This window comes from Triticum urartu, chromosome 6A, assembly GCF_056163025.1.
Source record: "Triticum urartu cultivar PI428250 chromosome 6A, HENAU_Tu73, whole genome shotgun sequence".
Lineage (NCBI taxonomy): Eukaryota > Viridiplantae > Streptophyta > Magnoliopsida > Poales > Poaceae > Triticum > Triticum urartu.
In genome coordinates this window covers 500482672-500499863 of record NC_141878.1, presented here as the reverse complement: position 1 = coordinate 500499863, position 17192 = coordinate 500482672, and the positions used below count along the sequence as shown (strand labels likewise).

General features: G+C 45.7%; 1 protein-coding gene across 1 annotated transcript; it reads right to left on the bottom strand.

The window, feature by feature from the left end:
• Positions 1-177: 177 nt before the first annotated feature.
• On the bottom strand, positions 178-7977 carry LOC125514403 (uncharacterized). The gene is made up of 5 exons (XM_048679718.2): positions 7349-7977; positions 3034-3346; positions 919-2635; positions 525-643; positions 178-354 (listed from the first exon to the last, which is right to left on the bottom strand). The coding sequence occupies exons 1-3, from the start codon at positions 7703-7705 to the stop codon at positions 957-959; spliced, it is 2349 nt and encodes a 782-aa protein (XP_048535675.1). The 5' UTR covers positions 7706-7977; the 3' UTR covers positions 178-354; positions 525-643; positions 919-956.
• Between the last annotated feature and the right edge of the window lie 9215 nt (positions 7978-17192).

Below are 17192 nucleotides of genomic sequence, written 5' to 3'. Positions count from 1 at the left end.
ATTATGTATGCCCAAGGTGCAACAACAATTCACTAGTACAGGTAACGACTCACTTATTTCATAGCTCATTGTCTGACGAGTTGTACTAATATAACATTGCGGTGTTTTCACTTTGGTTCATTTCATCACCTTCGCATGGATGCAGTCTAAGGTAAGCTCTCGTCTCCTTGGCACAAGTTGATCATGACGGCAAATGTCATTATTATGACAAACGATTCAGTCCCCAGTCAAAGCATGTCTAATTACAGCATCGCAGATTAACACAGAGCAACAGAACGAATTCGCTAACTAGAAACGCATAATGAACCACATAAAGTACAACAACCTCACGAGGCACCAAGAGGCTCCGGGCATCTGCATAAATTCAAGAGAAACCCGTGTCAGCAGAAATGAAGAATGAGCTGGGCGATGCCGACAAACTGGTGTAATAATAACCTATCTGGTGAGCGTGTTTCATTCAAGGGGCAAACCAGTCAAGAACACAGATAGAAGGATTTTAAGAGAGGTCGGGGTGCAGAACAAACCTCGACGAAAATGGTTGTCCATCACTAATAAATCTAAATAGGTGATCCTGGAGAATGAAGAGAGCATGGCTAATCACTGATGCTAGCTGATCTACTGGTGCATCCTTCATGCCCCACATCTGTTGAAGATTAAACATAAGGTCAGGTACAAATTGCTAAATCTGAAAGGGTTTAGCAATTACAATTTGAAAAGGCGGATGGGGGTATGACATTTGTTTGTTACACTAGGTCTCATCTGTGAAGCACATACTAGACCATGAGGATTCAATTAGGCCACGGTTGCATCATAAGATTCTAAATCAGCTATAGAAACAGCCAATTTTGAGTAAATTTTCCACTATGACTAAAACATATATTTATGATAAGCTAATAACTGGTTGGATTAGAAACGCACCTGCAAAAGTAAATTGGATGCAACACTAATATCTGAATCTAGTTGTCTTCTCTTAGGGCCGCACTGCAACCCACAAGGTCACCCTCCTCAGTCTCCTGTCTGCATAAAACTTCATCTGTAGCGGGTAGCACCCCATTTGGAATTAATTGATAGTTGTTATGATGACCTGACAATTCGCTGAAGTCAGACTTATCTATGCATGCCTCTTCATGGTGAGGTTCTCCTGCTCCATTTCCAGTTGATCCATCTGCTAGTTGTGTGTGATCTGCTTTTATTCCAGCAACAATGGTCATCTCCACATCTTTGACTGCAGATGTCGCTTCAGATTGGGGCTTTTCTCCAATACCAACGTTGCTTTTTTCATCCATTACTGATGTCATTTCCACATCTTCGATCAATTGTGGCTCAGAGGTTGCCTGAGTTCCAGCATTATCTTCACCAGTGATTTTTTCTTCCATAGCAATGTTGCTGCTTTGACCTATGGGGATTCCAGTGCTGGTAGTCATCTCTACATCTTTGATTGTATGTGGTTCAGAGGTTGCTTCAGTGTGGGCTTTCTCCTCCGCAACAACAGCGCTACCTTGATCTATTGGTTTTTCTTTGTTAGTAATGTCCACATCGTTCTCTGTATCTAGCTCTGGCTCAGAGGTTGCTCGAGTCCCCTTATTATGTTCACTGCCAATATTGCTTGCTTGATCCACAGGTGTCACATTTTTATCAACCATTTTCATGGCTCCGCCCGGGGCTTCAGACTGTGCTTCAGACTTGATCTTCGTATCAGCAGCAATAGCAGAAGAATTATCTGGACAATTCGCCCTAGAAGTGACTGTAGATTGCTGCCCGTGAACGGTATCATTGGGTGAATCCACAGAGTGCAAAGATAATTCACTACCAGCAGTGAATTCGCATCCTGTACTGCTGCATGATTGCTCATTCCATTCCATATCATTAGAGGAGGTTTCAGCATTATTAGCATTTCCTTTTGCAGGCCCGGAGATGGAAACTGTTTGTGATTGCGAGAGATCAGTAGCAGCATTCAGAGCCAATACAGGACTGTTTTTTACAGTGTTACCAGTTTTCATGGAGTTTGGCTTGATAATGTTTCCATTTGTAGCAAGCGCTTGGTGATTTCCCTTTGCAACCGTATTTCCCCCCACTCGCTGAACAGAAAACTGTGTTCCACCAACAGGTGGACCAGACTGTGATGTTACAACAGTTCTTGTAACCTTGCCATATTTTGGTGGAAGGGGTTTACCCTTGCTCTGTGCTGCACATGTTGGACAATGCCAGTCAGCTATAGGAACACCTTTGTTACCATAATGCTGAAGGCACTTCAAGTGTGCTCCCCTCTCACAAGCATCACAAACAAGCAAACTGTTTGCATCCATGATAGCAACTTTGCATATTTGGCAGTCCAAACGAGCTTGCATATACTCAGTTGATGGTGGAGTCCAGCTAGGATGATTAGCAGGTTGTTGCAGAACATTTTGAACACTTTTCGCTATTGCATTGTGGTTGGCAAAAATAGGTTTTGGAGTAACAGAAGACGCTGTCCCTGGTGTAGCCTGATGCCCCATAACAGGGTTTACGGTCACAGCTTGAATTGCCGCTACCTTTGTGTCCTGATTTTTCACGACCTGATTGTTACTTGCAGCAGCATTTGAATTGGACCTAGCAGATGTATCGTGAAACGGTTTGTTCAAGTGGCCAACAGACGCTGCAGCAGTGGGCAACACAGCCAAATTAGTTTCTGAGCTAGGAAAACCAAAAACAATCACACATACCAAGATTATTTTTAGACATGGGAGGAAGTAATAGTGTGAAACTGAGTACGAAAGCACCTTTAGGAATAATTCTCGAGTAAAGTTTTAAATTCTATATGAAGAGTAGCTTAGACAGTTTCAGTTATCCATAACCATCATATTTAAGGAGTTCACAATACAAAACATTTATGTAGAAGTAAAATCATAGGCAAAAGCAAGACATCGTTCCAGAACCAAGCAAACATGTTACAGCGTTTAATCTACACTCTAGAAAGAATGGTATTCATGAGCTAAAAACATCAAGTGTTTACTTAAAGAATGAAATGCTGTAGACAAGATGATGGAGCAGTACCTCGTGTTAGATTCAAAGGACCATTAACACCTCTTTCCGACTTAACATGTGGTTGACCAGTTTGGGATAGTGCAACAACTGAATGGTTGGTAACTGGCTTTACAGGAGATGATCCATGCTGTTTCAAGGCCATTACAGAGGTAGAAGTTACTGGGGCAGTAGTAGGCAAGGCTGCAGCACCTGGTGGGGTCCTATGAGATCCAACAGCAAACATGGGAGTCCCATGCGGCTGGAATTCAGCTGTTCCACTCGAGACAGTCATTTGAGGTGTGATTGCTGTTGGTTGAACTGGAGATTCCTTGACTTCTTCCATCTATATAACAAAAGAAGGTAGCCAAAATGATCCATGAGCAGATATATATTGTGTTTAGCATAGACCAGAAATAATTCAAATGAATTCAGCAGCTAGGATTATTAGTTAATCTCATAACAGTTACTAGCTAGCCAAGCAATACATAATCAGTAGATAAAAAAAATCCATATCCAAATGACCAAGTTAAACATCGCTGTGCTTTAAAGTACACTCATATACACACAGTATAGTAAATGACATCACAAAGATAGAAGCAGTAAGCTTAACAGAGGTAAATTCAGAACGAGACCAAAGTCACAGACGTTAATTTTAGAACCCTGAAAAACATAAAGCTAAATATTTACCCGCTTTGGCTCCCGAGCCCCAGTGCACTTGTTATCTTGGCCATCTGCTGCTATGTGAGATGTCAAATCAACGCTTGTACAAGGCCTAGTACTAAACCGTATATGATACTGTATTTCTAGTTCTCTCCTTGTATTTCTCTCTCTGCCACTGCCAGGGCCATTAACTAATATCCCAGAACACATGTCCACGTAGCATTGCATATCTGAGTATGCTTGCAAGGTATTATCACGTAGGCTGCCCTAGTTGCCTACCTAACATAGCACGTGCTTTGTTACTTATTCTTTTTAATTCATTATTCCAGCAATTCAATTTTTTCCTTGCTATAATATCTCAGAGATAATTATTTTTGGAAATAATTGCTCATCATAGTAAAAAAATTATATTACTTCCCAAATTTAGCTATTTGTTATTTTTTCATTTCTACAATTTCCTACAGTTCATGATATAACTTATTAGTATGATTAATGCTTTGCGCACATTAAATTCCACCCAAAGCAATGCTGACTTTAGCTAATTACGTGTCCCACGCAGCTACCCTTCAAAAGCATTGTAATCTTTTTGGTGAGGTAGAAAAGAAAGGATCGGGTCCGGAATGTTGATATACGTGATAGAGCTGGGGTAGCACCAATTGAAGAGAAGCTTGTCCAACATCATCTGAGATGGTTTGGTTTGGGCATATACAACGTGCATAGCGGAAGGATAAGCGTGCTGATGATATCAAGAGAGGTCGGGGTAGACCGATGATATCAAGAGAGGCCGGGGTAGACTGATGATATCAAGAGAGGTCGGGGTAGACCGATGATATCAAGAGAGGTCAGGGTAGACCGGTGATATCGAGAGAGGTCGGGGTAGACCAAACTTGACATGGAAGGAGTCCATTAAGAGAGATTTGAAGGACTGGAATATCACCAAAGAACTAGCCAAGGACAGGGGTGTGTCGTACGTGGAAAGTAGGGACGGCAATGGCCTTCGGCCCCATACCTGCCAAACCCATGGGGATTTCATCTATTAGGGGGTGGGGATTGGCAAAAACCTTCCCCATAGGGATACTTACCAAACTAGTTTATTCCCGTAGGGTACGATGGGGATGGGGACAATACCCTCTTCCCCATACCCAATTCCATCGGTAACCCGCTTTTTAAATATAACACTTGGACCATGTATATGCCTATATATACACAATGGGGTCAACCCTAACAATTTCACAAACAAATTCGCAGAACAACAAAAGCCTTGAAAAACTTTAACCCTACCTTACCTCAGTCTCCGCCATGACGAAGAAGTCAAAATGGACAAGATTGGCTGCAACTTGGACAAGGCAACTCCGTAGCACTAGGTCCAAAGGTAACACATCGTCTTATCCGGGCATGTTGCTGCCTTACTCAGCCACTACCCATTCACCAGCTAGAGTGCCTCATTATATTTATATATTCATATATGATTATTTTATGGGGAAAGGGGGAACCAATGGGGTCCCGTTCCCCAATGGGGATGGTATGGGCAAATTTCATCCCCGGTCATGTAAATGGGGATGGGGTAATTGGTAATAGATGGGGATGGGGATGTCAGCGCCCACAATAGGGGATTGTCCCCATTGCCATCCCTGCGTGGAAGTTAGCTATCCACGTGCCAGAACCATAACTAGGCTTTGAGATCTTATGGGTTTCAACTCTAGCCTACCCCAACTTGTTTGGGATTGAAAGGCTTTCTTGTTGTAATAAGTTTGGTGTAGACGAATTAGAGGAATGTTGGCTTAAATGAATCAGAACAAGCCTTCTACAATTGGACTGGTGGATTCTTATCATTCCATTTTTACACATCCATGATTTTCGATAACTTTTTTGCGAGGTTAAACATAATAGCCGTGTATAACTTCTCATTTCATTTGTACACATCCATTAGAACTTTGCTTGCTTACCTTTTTTGCAAGGTTAAAAAGCCAGTATAATTTATTTACGTGCCAAAATCACGATCAAAGTGTCATAGCTGAGCCCCATGGTTTTCGAGTCACGACTCATCTGAGTCGCTCCGGGGTAGCGACTCGGAAAGTCGAGCCTGCAGTTGCGACTAGTCGCGACTCGTGACTCGAGTCGACATTTTTTTGCGACTCATCGACTAGTCGACAACTAGTCGCGACTAGTCCCGCGACTCGAAAACCATGCTGAGCCCACCTATCTCATGTACGCGCACATCACCCGCTGATGAAATTAATATCCATTGTGCACGTCCTGGACGCACTGAAACACGCTGTTTTCCTATACATATCCCTTGTATTACTATTGTATACTCCCATATATATTGATTAAATAACCATTTTGGCACAGATCACAAGTCAATGTCTGTCGGACAGGATTCCAAGCACCAGTGTGCTCGGGAGCCCAAAACCTGATTCATAAATATTTGCTCAATATATGTGCATGAAAAAAGCAGCTCTATTAGCATGGTCACATCACGTGCTGGAATATCCGGAATCATAGGATCTTCGACTCGGTTTATGATTTGGACCAATCAGTTTGTAGATGTTACCATAGAAGGCACTTTGCAGCCTTTACCGTGGTAAAATGATAATAATGGCTAGATATCCCTACCCCAGGTTTTCTTCCTGTAGTTATTTTTCAAGCGTTTCAGATCCCCCCCCCCCCCCCCCTCTAACAGTCTTAGGAGAAAGCGCTCTTGAGCAATGACGGACTAGTCTGATAAATGGGGGTGCAGCTCTGCAGCCCCTGATGTTTGTGTCAGCGATGATACTCTGACGAAGGAAGACCAGGCGAGTGAGGCAGGAAGGAGCGTTTGAGCCTCACACGCTCATTTAAAATCCAGTGGACCGGACAGTGATGGTGGGCTGCAGCCCAAATCAGGGAAGGCACCAGCCAAGAGTATAAGGATGACTGTATGGTGTTTGGCTAGTTTCAGTTTTCGAATTAGTTCAGTCCCTATTTCCATTTCTTGTATCTGTCTCTGACCTTCCCCTTCCCCAAGTCTATCTCTCTCTCTCTCTCTCTCTCTCTCTCTAGACTCAATTCTCCAATGTATCCCAAATTATCTTACCTACAGTGAAGTTGTGATCCTAATCGGGTTTGGGATATCACAGTTTGTAACCACAAGGATAGTGATGGTTTAGTGGACAAGATGTTATTGCCATACCACAAGCAGTGTTTAAGCCTTGAGTAGGCAATTGGCGTGCAGCTGTTCTGCAACTGATGCTTCAAACATGTTATGCTTTTTGCTAAGCTATTTTAGTTGCTGTCGCGTGATTTTTAATACCGTTTAGGTAACTGAACCTTTTTGGTTGGCATATCTTAGAATCATGAATATATCAGATATTAGAGACGACTGCCAGATATTGGCAAAGCTTGCACCCCGCTCGGACAAAAGCCTGCCTCCCCCAATCCTCATAAGAGCAAATAAAATCCATCGAACTAAAGTACAACAGGAGTAGATGAACTATATCAAAAAATCAGCAGACATAAAGCAGCATCCACATGGTAATACTCATAGCCTGTGCTTGTACGAGCATACAGACTACAGAATTTTGATAGACGCGAGCAGCCTCACATCGACATCGACATCACCAAATTGCTCCGATTCCGGTCACTAGTACGACTTCGCCACAAGGCCAGTAAACTGGTAGGAAGCGAGAATCGGGAATCCACAAACCTTGCGCTTAGTAAGCGAGAGCCTGTCGGCGATGGAGGCCTTGGGCGGGCGGAACCCCATGGCGGCGGGGTCCTTGGCCCTGTTGAGGCCGAGATCCTCGACGACGGCGCGCACCGCCTCCCCCGGGAACAGATCCTTGGGCCGGGTCGCGCCCCCGGCGACTGCGGCGGCCAGCCTCTCGCGCGCCTCGGCCGCGAGCGCCCGCTCCGCCGCCGTGGGGTCCCTCCCGCCCCGCATCTCCCCGGCGGCGGCCAGCACCATGACGATCTCCGCCACCCGCCGCATCCCCGCGCCGTCGTCCGCGCGCCGCCGCTTCGCCGGCGCCGCGCGGGGCGACGCCGCCGCGGCGTCCCCCATGGCCGCGCGAGGGGGGTCCCGGAGCGAAACCCTAGGCGGGCCGGGCGGCAGAGGGGGCGCCCCGAGGAGGCGCTGGGGGCGGAAGCTCCCGGGGAATTCAAATGGCGCGCCCGTTTGGCGCTTCAATTAGACGGGGGTGGGGGTGGCGGTGAGATGGGCGAAGCGGAGGAGAAGTTTCGGTCGGGGGAGGCGGGGCGGGGGCGATGAGAGAGGGGACTCCCTTCTAGTCGAGCACCACACCAGCGGAGCACGCAGAGTTTCCGTCGGCTTTTTTATCTGAGCCTTTCTCTTCTGCGTGGGGATTTCTCGGAGCGGTGCGGTGGGTTGGTGTGTGGGGTACTCCGGGGTCCGGGTCCGGGGGCAGATGGACGGCGTGGATGACAGCGGAGGGTTTGGAAGGTCATGTCGATGACGTTGGTTTGGCTTTTCTGGGATGACGCTGGTTTCTTTTTCCTTTGTTTCTTGAACCCGTTTATGAGGCGAACGTTCGCTGAGAAGAAATTGCCGGCGAATGACCCGGTTGTTATGCCAAAATAACTAAAATTGCCATGCATTTTTTAGGGACTTCCCATATATGAAAAGAAAATTGTCATGTTTAGGGGGAAAAAGCCAACGGCGTAGTGTAATTCTTCTAGAAAAAATGTTATGTGTTTGACCACAATCCAATGACTTTAAGGTCGTTCGCTAGGAGCTCCCTCCCAGTGAACATTTGCCATTTAGATATACCTTTGGGGGGTGGCCTTATCAAACTACTCAGCTGGAGGAGGCCTGGGCTCATAGTGGGCTAGGACTTGTCAAACTAGAGCCTTTGGCTTGTTTAGCATCAAGTCTTTCTTTGTTAGAAAAAAATATATATGATACCTTGATAAAGAAATAATGTTGTTTTGTTTAGTAAATATCAAGGTGGCTTAACTACTGAAATGAAGATCCCTATATCTCAAAAAACTCTTCTGATTTTCTCACTCAAACAGGCCCGAGGATTTAAAGACGATTAAAATTACACCATTGTTGCCCACCTATCGGGTGTCACCTGCAAAACAAACAACCGACATGAACTTGGTGCACTCATTATTTCAGATCTGTTTTCCAAATCAACTCATTATACCGTGTTCATGCACACAATGTTGAGATTGCCAAAAATAGCTCAATTACACGGGATATTAGATTTACCAAAAGTGTTCTTGGCATAGTCATCTATCCCGCGCCGCCGCCCAACGTCAAAGACATCACCGGCATGCGCCCGTTTGCAAGAGATAGATGGGGGAGGGAGGGAGCGAGGATATATGGGAGAAAAAATGAGATGGGCGGTGTACCTTGATCTAGCCGTTGTCCATTGTTCCAACTCGGGGGGTGCCATGTCAGGAGAAATCAAGATGGGAGGGTCGGAGGAGGCCAGATCTGGAGAGATCGAGAGGGGCATGGTAATTGAGTCATCGGACAGAAGGAACGGGGGAGGGCTTTGATCTGCTTTAGTGGAGGGTAGGAGGTAATTGAGCGAGTGGGTGTGGTTGGCTCCATCCTGCACATTTTGTCAGCTCCGCTCGACCACTGTTTCAGGGATATTTTAGGAATATTGGATACCCCAACCTTCCCCATCCCTCTTATCCCCAAACCAAATAGATGGCATTATCCCAATCCGAGGGATAGCTCATAAAGCATATGCACTCATAAAATAGGATTTTTATCGCTCGACTGAAAAATAACTGGATCAAACATATATTTAACCTCCTTCAAGTACCCTTGTTTGTTTATTTCTCATGGAATAACATTTTAAGGGAGAGGAACCAGATAAAATAACCTCTGACTCAGTTTTAAAGGCTTTGTGAATTGGCATTTTTATTGTGGTGTGGAAATTTCGTCCTCCAAGACCCTTTCAAGGTCGGGCACTCGTGTACAAGTTGATAAAACCATGCCTGTGTCATTATGCATGGAGGCTCACGCAATACAGTAGTCGTTACGTTGTCCCCTCTCTCCCCTTTCATCGTGTTGCGCCACCGGAGGAGGACAATTTCCGTTTGGCAGACAACAAACAATGGGCTTGGTTTCTCTTCTGGAAGGTGCCACTCACGATGGAGTTGTTGGATTTCCCCGAAGTGGAAGGGTGATGTAGCACAACAGTAGAAAGTATTTCCTTCAGTTAAGAACCAATGTTTATCGAACCAGTAGGAGTCTGTAACACCCCGGTGTAATGATGCTACAGTAACCCCTGGGGTTAAGTTAATCTTTTTGCTAAACATGTGCCTGATCATTATTATCTCATGTTTCTTTCAACTTACCCTTTGAATGCAAATTCAAATGCTAAGTGAAATGCAAAATTTCTCAAACATAAAACAAAAATGTTCATCATGTGCCAAATATTCCAGAACTAATATTGGTGGTGAACCAACATTTTTGCAAAGGGTTTAAGTGGCCTAAACTACTTATAACAATGACCTAAGCAATAAATTAAATGCCCTTTTTAATTTATAAAATTGGCAACTTTCACAAACTTTTTGTGGCAGTGCACTTTAATTATTTGAAAATGTTTTGGCTAGTGGCATAATTCTGCAAAGTCATTTTTGGCTAAAAAGAAAATGCAAAAGCTGCTGAAAATAAAAAAATAAAAAAATAAAAAGGAAAGGCAGGGGAGAGAGAGAAGTGCCCCTGCCCCCTGGGGCCAAGCCCACCTGGGCCGGCTGATGAAGCTATGTACCTAGGTAGGGTTATGGATCTGTCCAAGATACCCTCCCCAAGGACATCTCTAAAGGAGCCGGAAGCACTCGAAGAAAAATCATCATCCACTCGACCATGAAGCTATGTTCCACTCGACAGTCTCGAGGACACTCGACCGTATGGACAATCACTCGACTACCAGAAGATCTAGAGCCACTCCATTCTGCAACGGTTGGGAATTAAGTCATAGCTTTAATGGTCATTATGTATCTTTATTGCAGGCGTTACCAGTAACGTCCCCCTCTTTATGTACCTTACACCCTTTGTAACTGAGGGCAGGAGGAGTCTGGTGAACTCTATATAAGCCACCCCCCTCCTCAGGGACAAGGGTTCGACCCCCTGTAACATACACGCATATAATGCAGTCGACCGCCTCCGGGCTCCGAGACGTAGGGCTGTTACTTCCTCCGAGAAGGGTCTGAACTCGTAAAACTCGCGTGTACAACTCCTCCATAGCTAAGATCTTGCCTCTACATTCCTACCCCCCCCATTCTACTGTCAGACTTAGAACCACGACAGTTGGCGCCCACCGTGGGGCATGTGTCTTAGTGACTTGTTGGAGAAGTTGTGATTTTTCCGATCCCCATCAACATGGTTTCAGGCAGAGGTTTGGCCAAGGGCCACGAGATCCGTCTCGGTGCGCTCGTATTCATCGCCGACGACTTCGCTGGGCTCCAGGAAGCGCCACTCGACGTCGAGGCGCTCCCCGTCCGTGGGGCAACGCACTTTCGCGCGTGCGTCCGTGGCGTCCTCTTACGGCAGCCGTCGACTCAGTATCGGCGGGCTCCCGTGCCGACCTCCCTCCCTGCAGCCCGTCGGGGCAAACGTTTCGGTCGGTCGAGGCTTCAGCGGTGGGTGAGGCACGCGGTGGCTCGCCAATCGGCCACCCCCAGGTCGCGGCAATCGATCTCGACGAAACTCTCTATGGCCTGTTCGACTGGCTCCGTAGAGAAGGCATCCGAGTGCGACAGCAGCGACCCCGCGACGGAAGTTTTGATGGTCAATGGACCACGTAGTCCTCCTGGCTTCACCCGTGAGGACGGAGGCGATGGTGGCGGCGATCCGTCGCGTGTACACGAAGAGTACTGACCCGAACCCCTCTCTTCACAGAGGAGGGAGGAACTTCGCCACTGGAACATGGATGCGCTTCACACTCCTATCGTTGGAGAAACCCCTGAGGCCCAGGCCTTGGAGGAGGCACACCTGGCCAACTTGGCTGAGCGCACTCGACTAGAGAACCTCCAGCGCTCACTCGACGAGCGTGCTCGGCAGCGTGCTCCCGAATCGAGTTGACGTCAACTTTTTCCGCCTCCGACTCAGGTACCGAGCTCCAATCCAGAATCTCGCAGCTGCGGCCCGAATAGCGGAGTCAATTCAACCTTCCCAGTCAGAAGCTGGTCGAGGTTTAGTGCAGATCCGGGCTTTGATCCGAGCCGCGGGAGAGCAGAATACAATAGCATCTCAGTCGCGGAATAGGATTCACAGCAGATCCGTGGTTGCAGACACAGTCCAGTCGGCTTACAGCCCAAGATCGCCCCCGGGGCGTGAGGGACGTGGAGACCGACGATATCAGTACAGAAACCGTGAGCAGTATGATCACCGACTCGATCATGATGATCGTCGTCGAGGGCCCACGCCTCCCCCAAGGAGTGGATCATACATGCCTCGGCAGTAGGATGACAGACGCCCTCACAGTGGTGGGCGAAGGATTCCAGTCGACCCCAGGGAACCGGGCTTTGATGCGAGATCTATTCTCGTTCAGGGTCTGGTCGACCGAAACAGAGCTCACAGAGAAGGCCCCGACAGAGATTTTCCAACCAGTAGCAGAGTGCATGTCTCAGGCCCAGAGTGCTTCAGTAGAGCCATCAGGGCTGCGGTGATTCCTCCCAACTTTAGGTTGGCGACTTGAGTCAGTAAGTTTACTGGTGAGTCCAAGCCTGACACTTGGCTTGAAGATTACCGAGTGGCTGTACAGATCGATGGCGGCAACGATGAAGTGGCCATGAAGCACCTTCCTTTGATGCTAGAGGGCTCGGCCAGGGCGTGGCTGAATCAGTTAGCTCCTGGTAGTATTTATACTTGGGAAGATCTTGCTCGAGTATTTGTCAGAACATTTGAAGGTACTTGCAAGCGACCAGCAGGGTTGACAGAATTACAGTGTTGCGTTCAGAAACCGAATGAAACTTTGAGAGATTATATCCAGAGATGGATCACGTTGCACCACACAGTGGAGAATGTGTCAGATCACCAAGCAATTTGTGCCTTCAAAGAAGGCGTTAAGTATCGGGAGTTGAATCTGAAATTCGGTCGGACAGGAGATATTACTCTGACTCGGATGATGGAGATTGCCACCAAGTACGCCAATGGTGAAGAAGAAGACCGACTCCGGAGTGGCAAGCACAAAACAGTCTCCCACGAAATCGGAGGAGGAAACTACAGTCGGAAGCAGAAGCGCAAAGCCGAGCCAGCCGCTCCTGGTGAAGCCTTAGCCGTGACTCAGGGGAAGTTCAAGGGGAAGCCCAAAGTACCGTGGAACCCCAAGAAAGTAAAAGATCAGGATGGAAATGATGTGGTGGATTTACCATGCCACATTCACACCAAGAAAGATGAAGAGGGTAATTTCATCTACCCAAAGCATACCACTCGACAGTGTCGACTCCTAATCCAGCAATTCTGAAAAAAACAACCCAAGGAAAAGGAGAAGGAAACAGACAAAGTTGAGGATGGGGAAGAGGACGATGATGGTTACCCCCACATCAATTCCACTCTGATGATTTTTGCTGATGTTGAGAGTAAAAGTCGACTGAAAGTCATCAACAGAGAAGTGAACATGGTTGCTCCGGTGACACCCAGTTATTTGAAGTGGTCTCAGACTGCCATCACATTCGACCAGTCTGATCACCCAGCGCACATAGGCACCCCTGGGAGGCAAGCGCTGGTGGTCGACCCAGTAGTCAAAGGTACTCAGTTGACTAAGGTTCTGATGGATGGTGGCAGTGGCCTGAGTATACTGTATGCAGAGACGTTGAAAGGAATGGGCATTCCGATGTCCAGACTAAGTGAAAGCAATATGAGTTTCCATGGAGTAATTCCTGGCAAGAAGGCTGCATCACTCGACCAGATCGCCCTTGATGTAGTGTTCGATGATTCCAAGAATTACCGCAAAGAAAGGTTGACATTTGAAGTTGTAGATTTCCAGAGTGCTTATCATGCTATTTTGGGCAGACCAGCTTATGCACGTTTTATGCCTCGACCATGTTACGTGTACCTCAAATTGAAGATGCCTGGTCCCAAAGGGGTGATCACTATCACTGGCAATCGAAAGAAGGCATAAGAGTGCTTCCAGAAAGGCTCAAAGATCGTCGATGCATAGATGGCAGTAGTGGAATTGCAGGGGTATCAAAAAAATGTAGATCCAAGTGATTTGTTGCGAGCTAAGAAGCCTGCCATGAATTCAGCATTCCAGTCGTCTGGCGAAACAAAGTCAATTCACATTCACCCGACGGATCCCAATGCTGCTCCGACTCACATTTCGACAACACTCGACTCCAAATAGGAAGAAGCGCTCATCCAGCTCCTCCGTGAGAACTGGGACATCTTTGCATGGAAACCTTCTGGCATGCCAGGTGTTCCCAGGGGACTGGCTGAGCATCGTTTGCGAGTCGACCCAAAAGTGAAACCAGTCAAAGAACATCTTTGACGGTTGATGTCTACTACACAACCTTCTTCTTGTAGACGTTGTTGGGCCTCCAAGTGCAGAGGTTTGTAGGACAGTAGCAATTTTCCCTCAAGTGGATGACCTAAGGTTTATCAATCCGTAGGAGGCGTAGGATGAAGATGGTCTCTCTCAAGAAACCCTGCAACCAAATAACAAAGAGTCTCTTGTGTCCCCAACACACCCAATACAATGGTAAATTGTATAGGTGCACTAGTTCGGCGAAGAGATGGTGATGCAAGTGGTATATGGATAGTAGATAAAGGTATTTGTAATCTGAAATTATAAAAACAGCAAGGTAACAAGTGATAAAAGTGAGCGTAAACGGTATTGAAATGCTAGGAAACAAGGCCTAGGGTTCATACTTTCACTAGTGCAAGTCCTCTCAACAATACTAACATAATTGGATCATAAAACTATCCCTCAACATGCAACAAAGAGTCACTCCAAAGTCACTAATAGCGGAGAATGAACGAAGAGATTATGGTAGGGTACGAAACCACCTCAAAGTTATTCTTTCCAATCAATCCGTTGGGCTATTCCTATAAGTGTCACAGACAACCCTAGAGTTCGTACTAGAATAACACCTTAAGACACAAATCAACCAAAACCCTAATGTCACCTAGATACTCCAATGTCACCTCAAGTATTCGTGGGTATGATTATACGATATGCATCACACAATCTCAGATTCATCTATTCAACCAACACAAAGGACCTCAAAGAGTGCCCCAAAGTTCTACCGGAGAATCACGACGAAAACGTGTGCCAACCCCTATGCATAGGTTCATGGGCGGAACCCGCAAGTTGATCACCAAAACATACATCAAGTGAATCACGTGGTATCCCATTGTCACCACAGATACGCACGACAAGACATACATCAAGTGTTCTCAAATCTTTAAATACTCAATCCGATAAGATTACTTCAAAGGAGAAACTCAATTCATTACAAGAGAGAAGAGGGGGAGGAGAAACATCATAGGATCCAACTATAATAGCAAAGCTCGCGATACATCAAGATCGTATCGCCTCAATAACACGAGAGAGAGAGAGAGATCAAATACATAGCTACTGGTACATACCCTCAGCCCCGAGGGAGAACTACTCCCTCCTCGTCATGGAGAGCACCGGGATGATGAAGATGGCCACCGGAGAAGGATTGCCCCCTCCGGCAGGGTGCCAGAACGGGTCTAGATTGGCTTTTGGTGGCTACGGAGGCTTCTGGCGACGGAACTCCCGATCTATTGTGGTGGTTGTGGAGAAGACAAAAGGGGGAAGATAGTCTCACATTAACTAGGCGTATCAACGGGCTATGGAGATGCCCATCAATATATATCAATGTGAGTGAGTAGGGATTGCCATGCAACGGATGCACTAGAGCTATAAGTGTATGAAAGCTCAAAAAGAAACTAAGTGGGCGTGCATCCAACTCGCTTGCTCACGAAGACCTAGGGCATTTTGAGGAAGCCCACCATTGAAATATACAAGCCAAGTTCTATAATGAAAGATTCCCACTAGTATATGAAAGTGACAACATAGGAGACTCTCTATCATGAAGATCATGGTGCTACCTTGAAGCACAAGTGTGGTGAAAGGATAGTAGCATTGTCCCTTCTCTCTTTTTATCTCATTTTTTTATTTTTTTATTTGGGCCTTTCTCTTTTTTATGGCCTCTTTTTTTTCTCTTTTTTTATTTGGGCTTCTTTGGCCTCTTTTATTTATTTTTTGTCCGGAGTTTCATCCCGACTTGTGGGGGAATCATAGTCTCCATCATCCTTTCCTCACTGGGACAATGCTCTAATAATGATGATCATCACACTTTTATTTTTCTTACAACTCAAGAATTACAACTCAATACTTAGAACAAGATATGACTCTATATGAATGCCTCCGGCGGTGTACCGGGATGTGCAATGATGCATGAGTGACATGTATGAAAGAATTATGAATGGTGGCTTTGCCACGAATACGATGTCAACTACATGATCATGCAAAGCAATATGACAATGATGAAGCGTGTCATAATAACGGAACGGTGGAAAGTTGCATGGCAATATATCTCGGAATGGCTATGGAAATGCCATAATAGGTAGGTATGGTGGCTGTTTTGAGGAAGGTATATGGTGGGTTTATGGTACCGGCGAAAGTTGCACGGTACTAGAGAGGCTAGCAATGGTGGAAGGGTGAGAGTGCGTATAGTCCATGGACTCAACATTAGTCATAAAGAACTCACATACTTATTGAAAAAATCTATTAGTTATTGAAACAAAGTACTACGCGCATGCTCCTAGGGGAATAGATTGGTAGGAAAAGACCATCGCTCGTCCCCGACCGCCACTCATAAGGAAGGCAATCAATAAATAAATCATGCTCCGACTTCATCACATAACGGTTCACCATACGTGCATGCTATGGGAATCACAAACTTCAACACAAGTATTTCTCAAATTCATAACTACTCAACTAGCATGACTCTAATAGCACCATCTTCATATCTCAAAACAATTATCAAGCATCAAACTTTTCTTAGTATTCAACACACTCATAAGAATTCTTACAAATCTTTTATGCTTAGCATATTAGGATTATTTAAGCAAATTACCATGCTATTTAAGACTCTCAAAATAATCTAAGTGAAGCATGAGAGTTCATCTATTTCTTCAAAATAAAACTACCACCATGCTCTAAAAAGATATAAGTGAAGCACTAGAGCAAATGACAAACTACTCCGAAAGATTTAAGTGAAGATCAATGAGTAGTCGAATAATTATGCAACTATGTGAAGACTCTCTCTCATTTAATAATTTCAGATCTTGGTATTTTATTCAAACAGCAAGCAAAGAAAAAGAAAATGACATTCTAAGAATAACAAACATCATGTGAAGAAGCAAAAACTTAGGATCAATCGATACTAACCGATAATTGTTGAAGAAGAAAGGTGGGATGGCCAACCGGGGCATCCCCAAGCTTAGATGATTGAGACTTCTTGAAATATTATCTTGGGATGACTTGGGCATCCCCAAGCTTGAGCTTTTGTGTCTCCTTAATTCCTCTCAT

Coding starts and splice junctions, on each gene's coding strand:
- LOC125514403 (XM_048679718.2), bottom strand. CDS start 7,705: ATGGGGGACGCCGCGGCGGCGTCGCCCCGCGCGGCGCCGGCGAAGCGG. Junction 3,347..7,348: donor TCTCGCTTACTAAGCGCAAG/GTTTGTGGATTC, acceptor TTTGTTATATAG/ATGGAAGAAGTCAAGGAATC. Junction 2,636..3,033: donor TCCTTTGAATCTAACACGAG/GTACTGCTCCAT, acceptor CCACTGCTGCAG/CGTCTGTTGGCCACTTGAAC.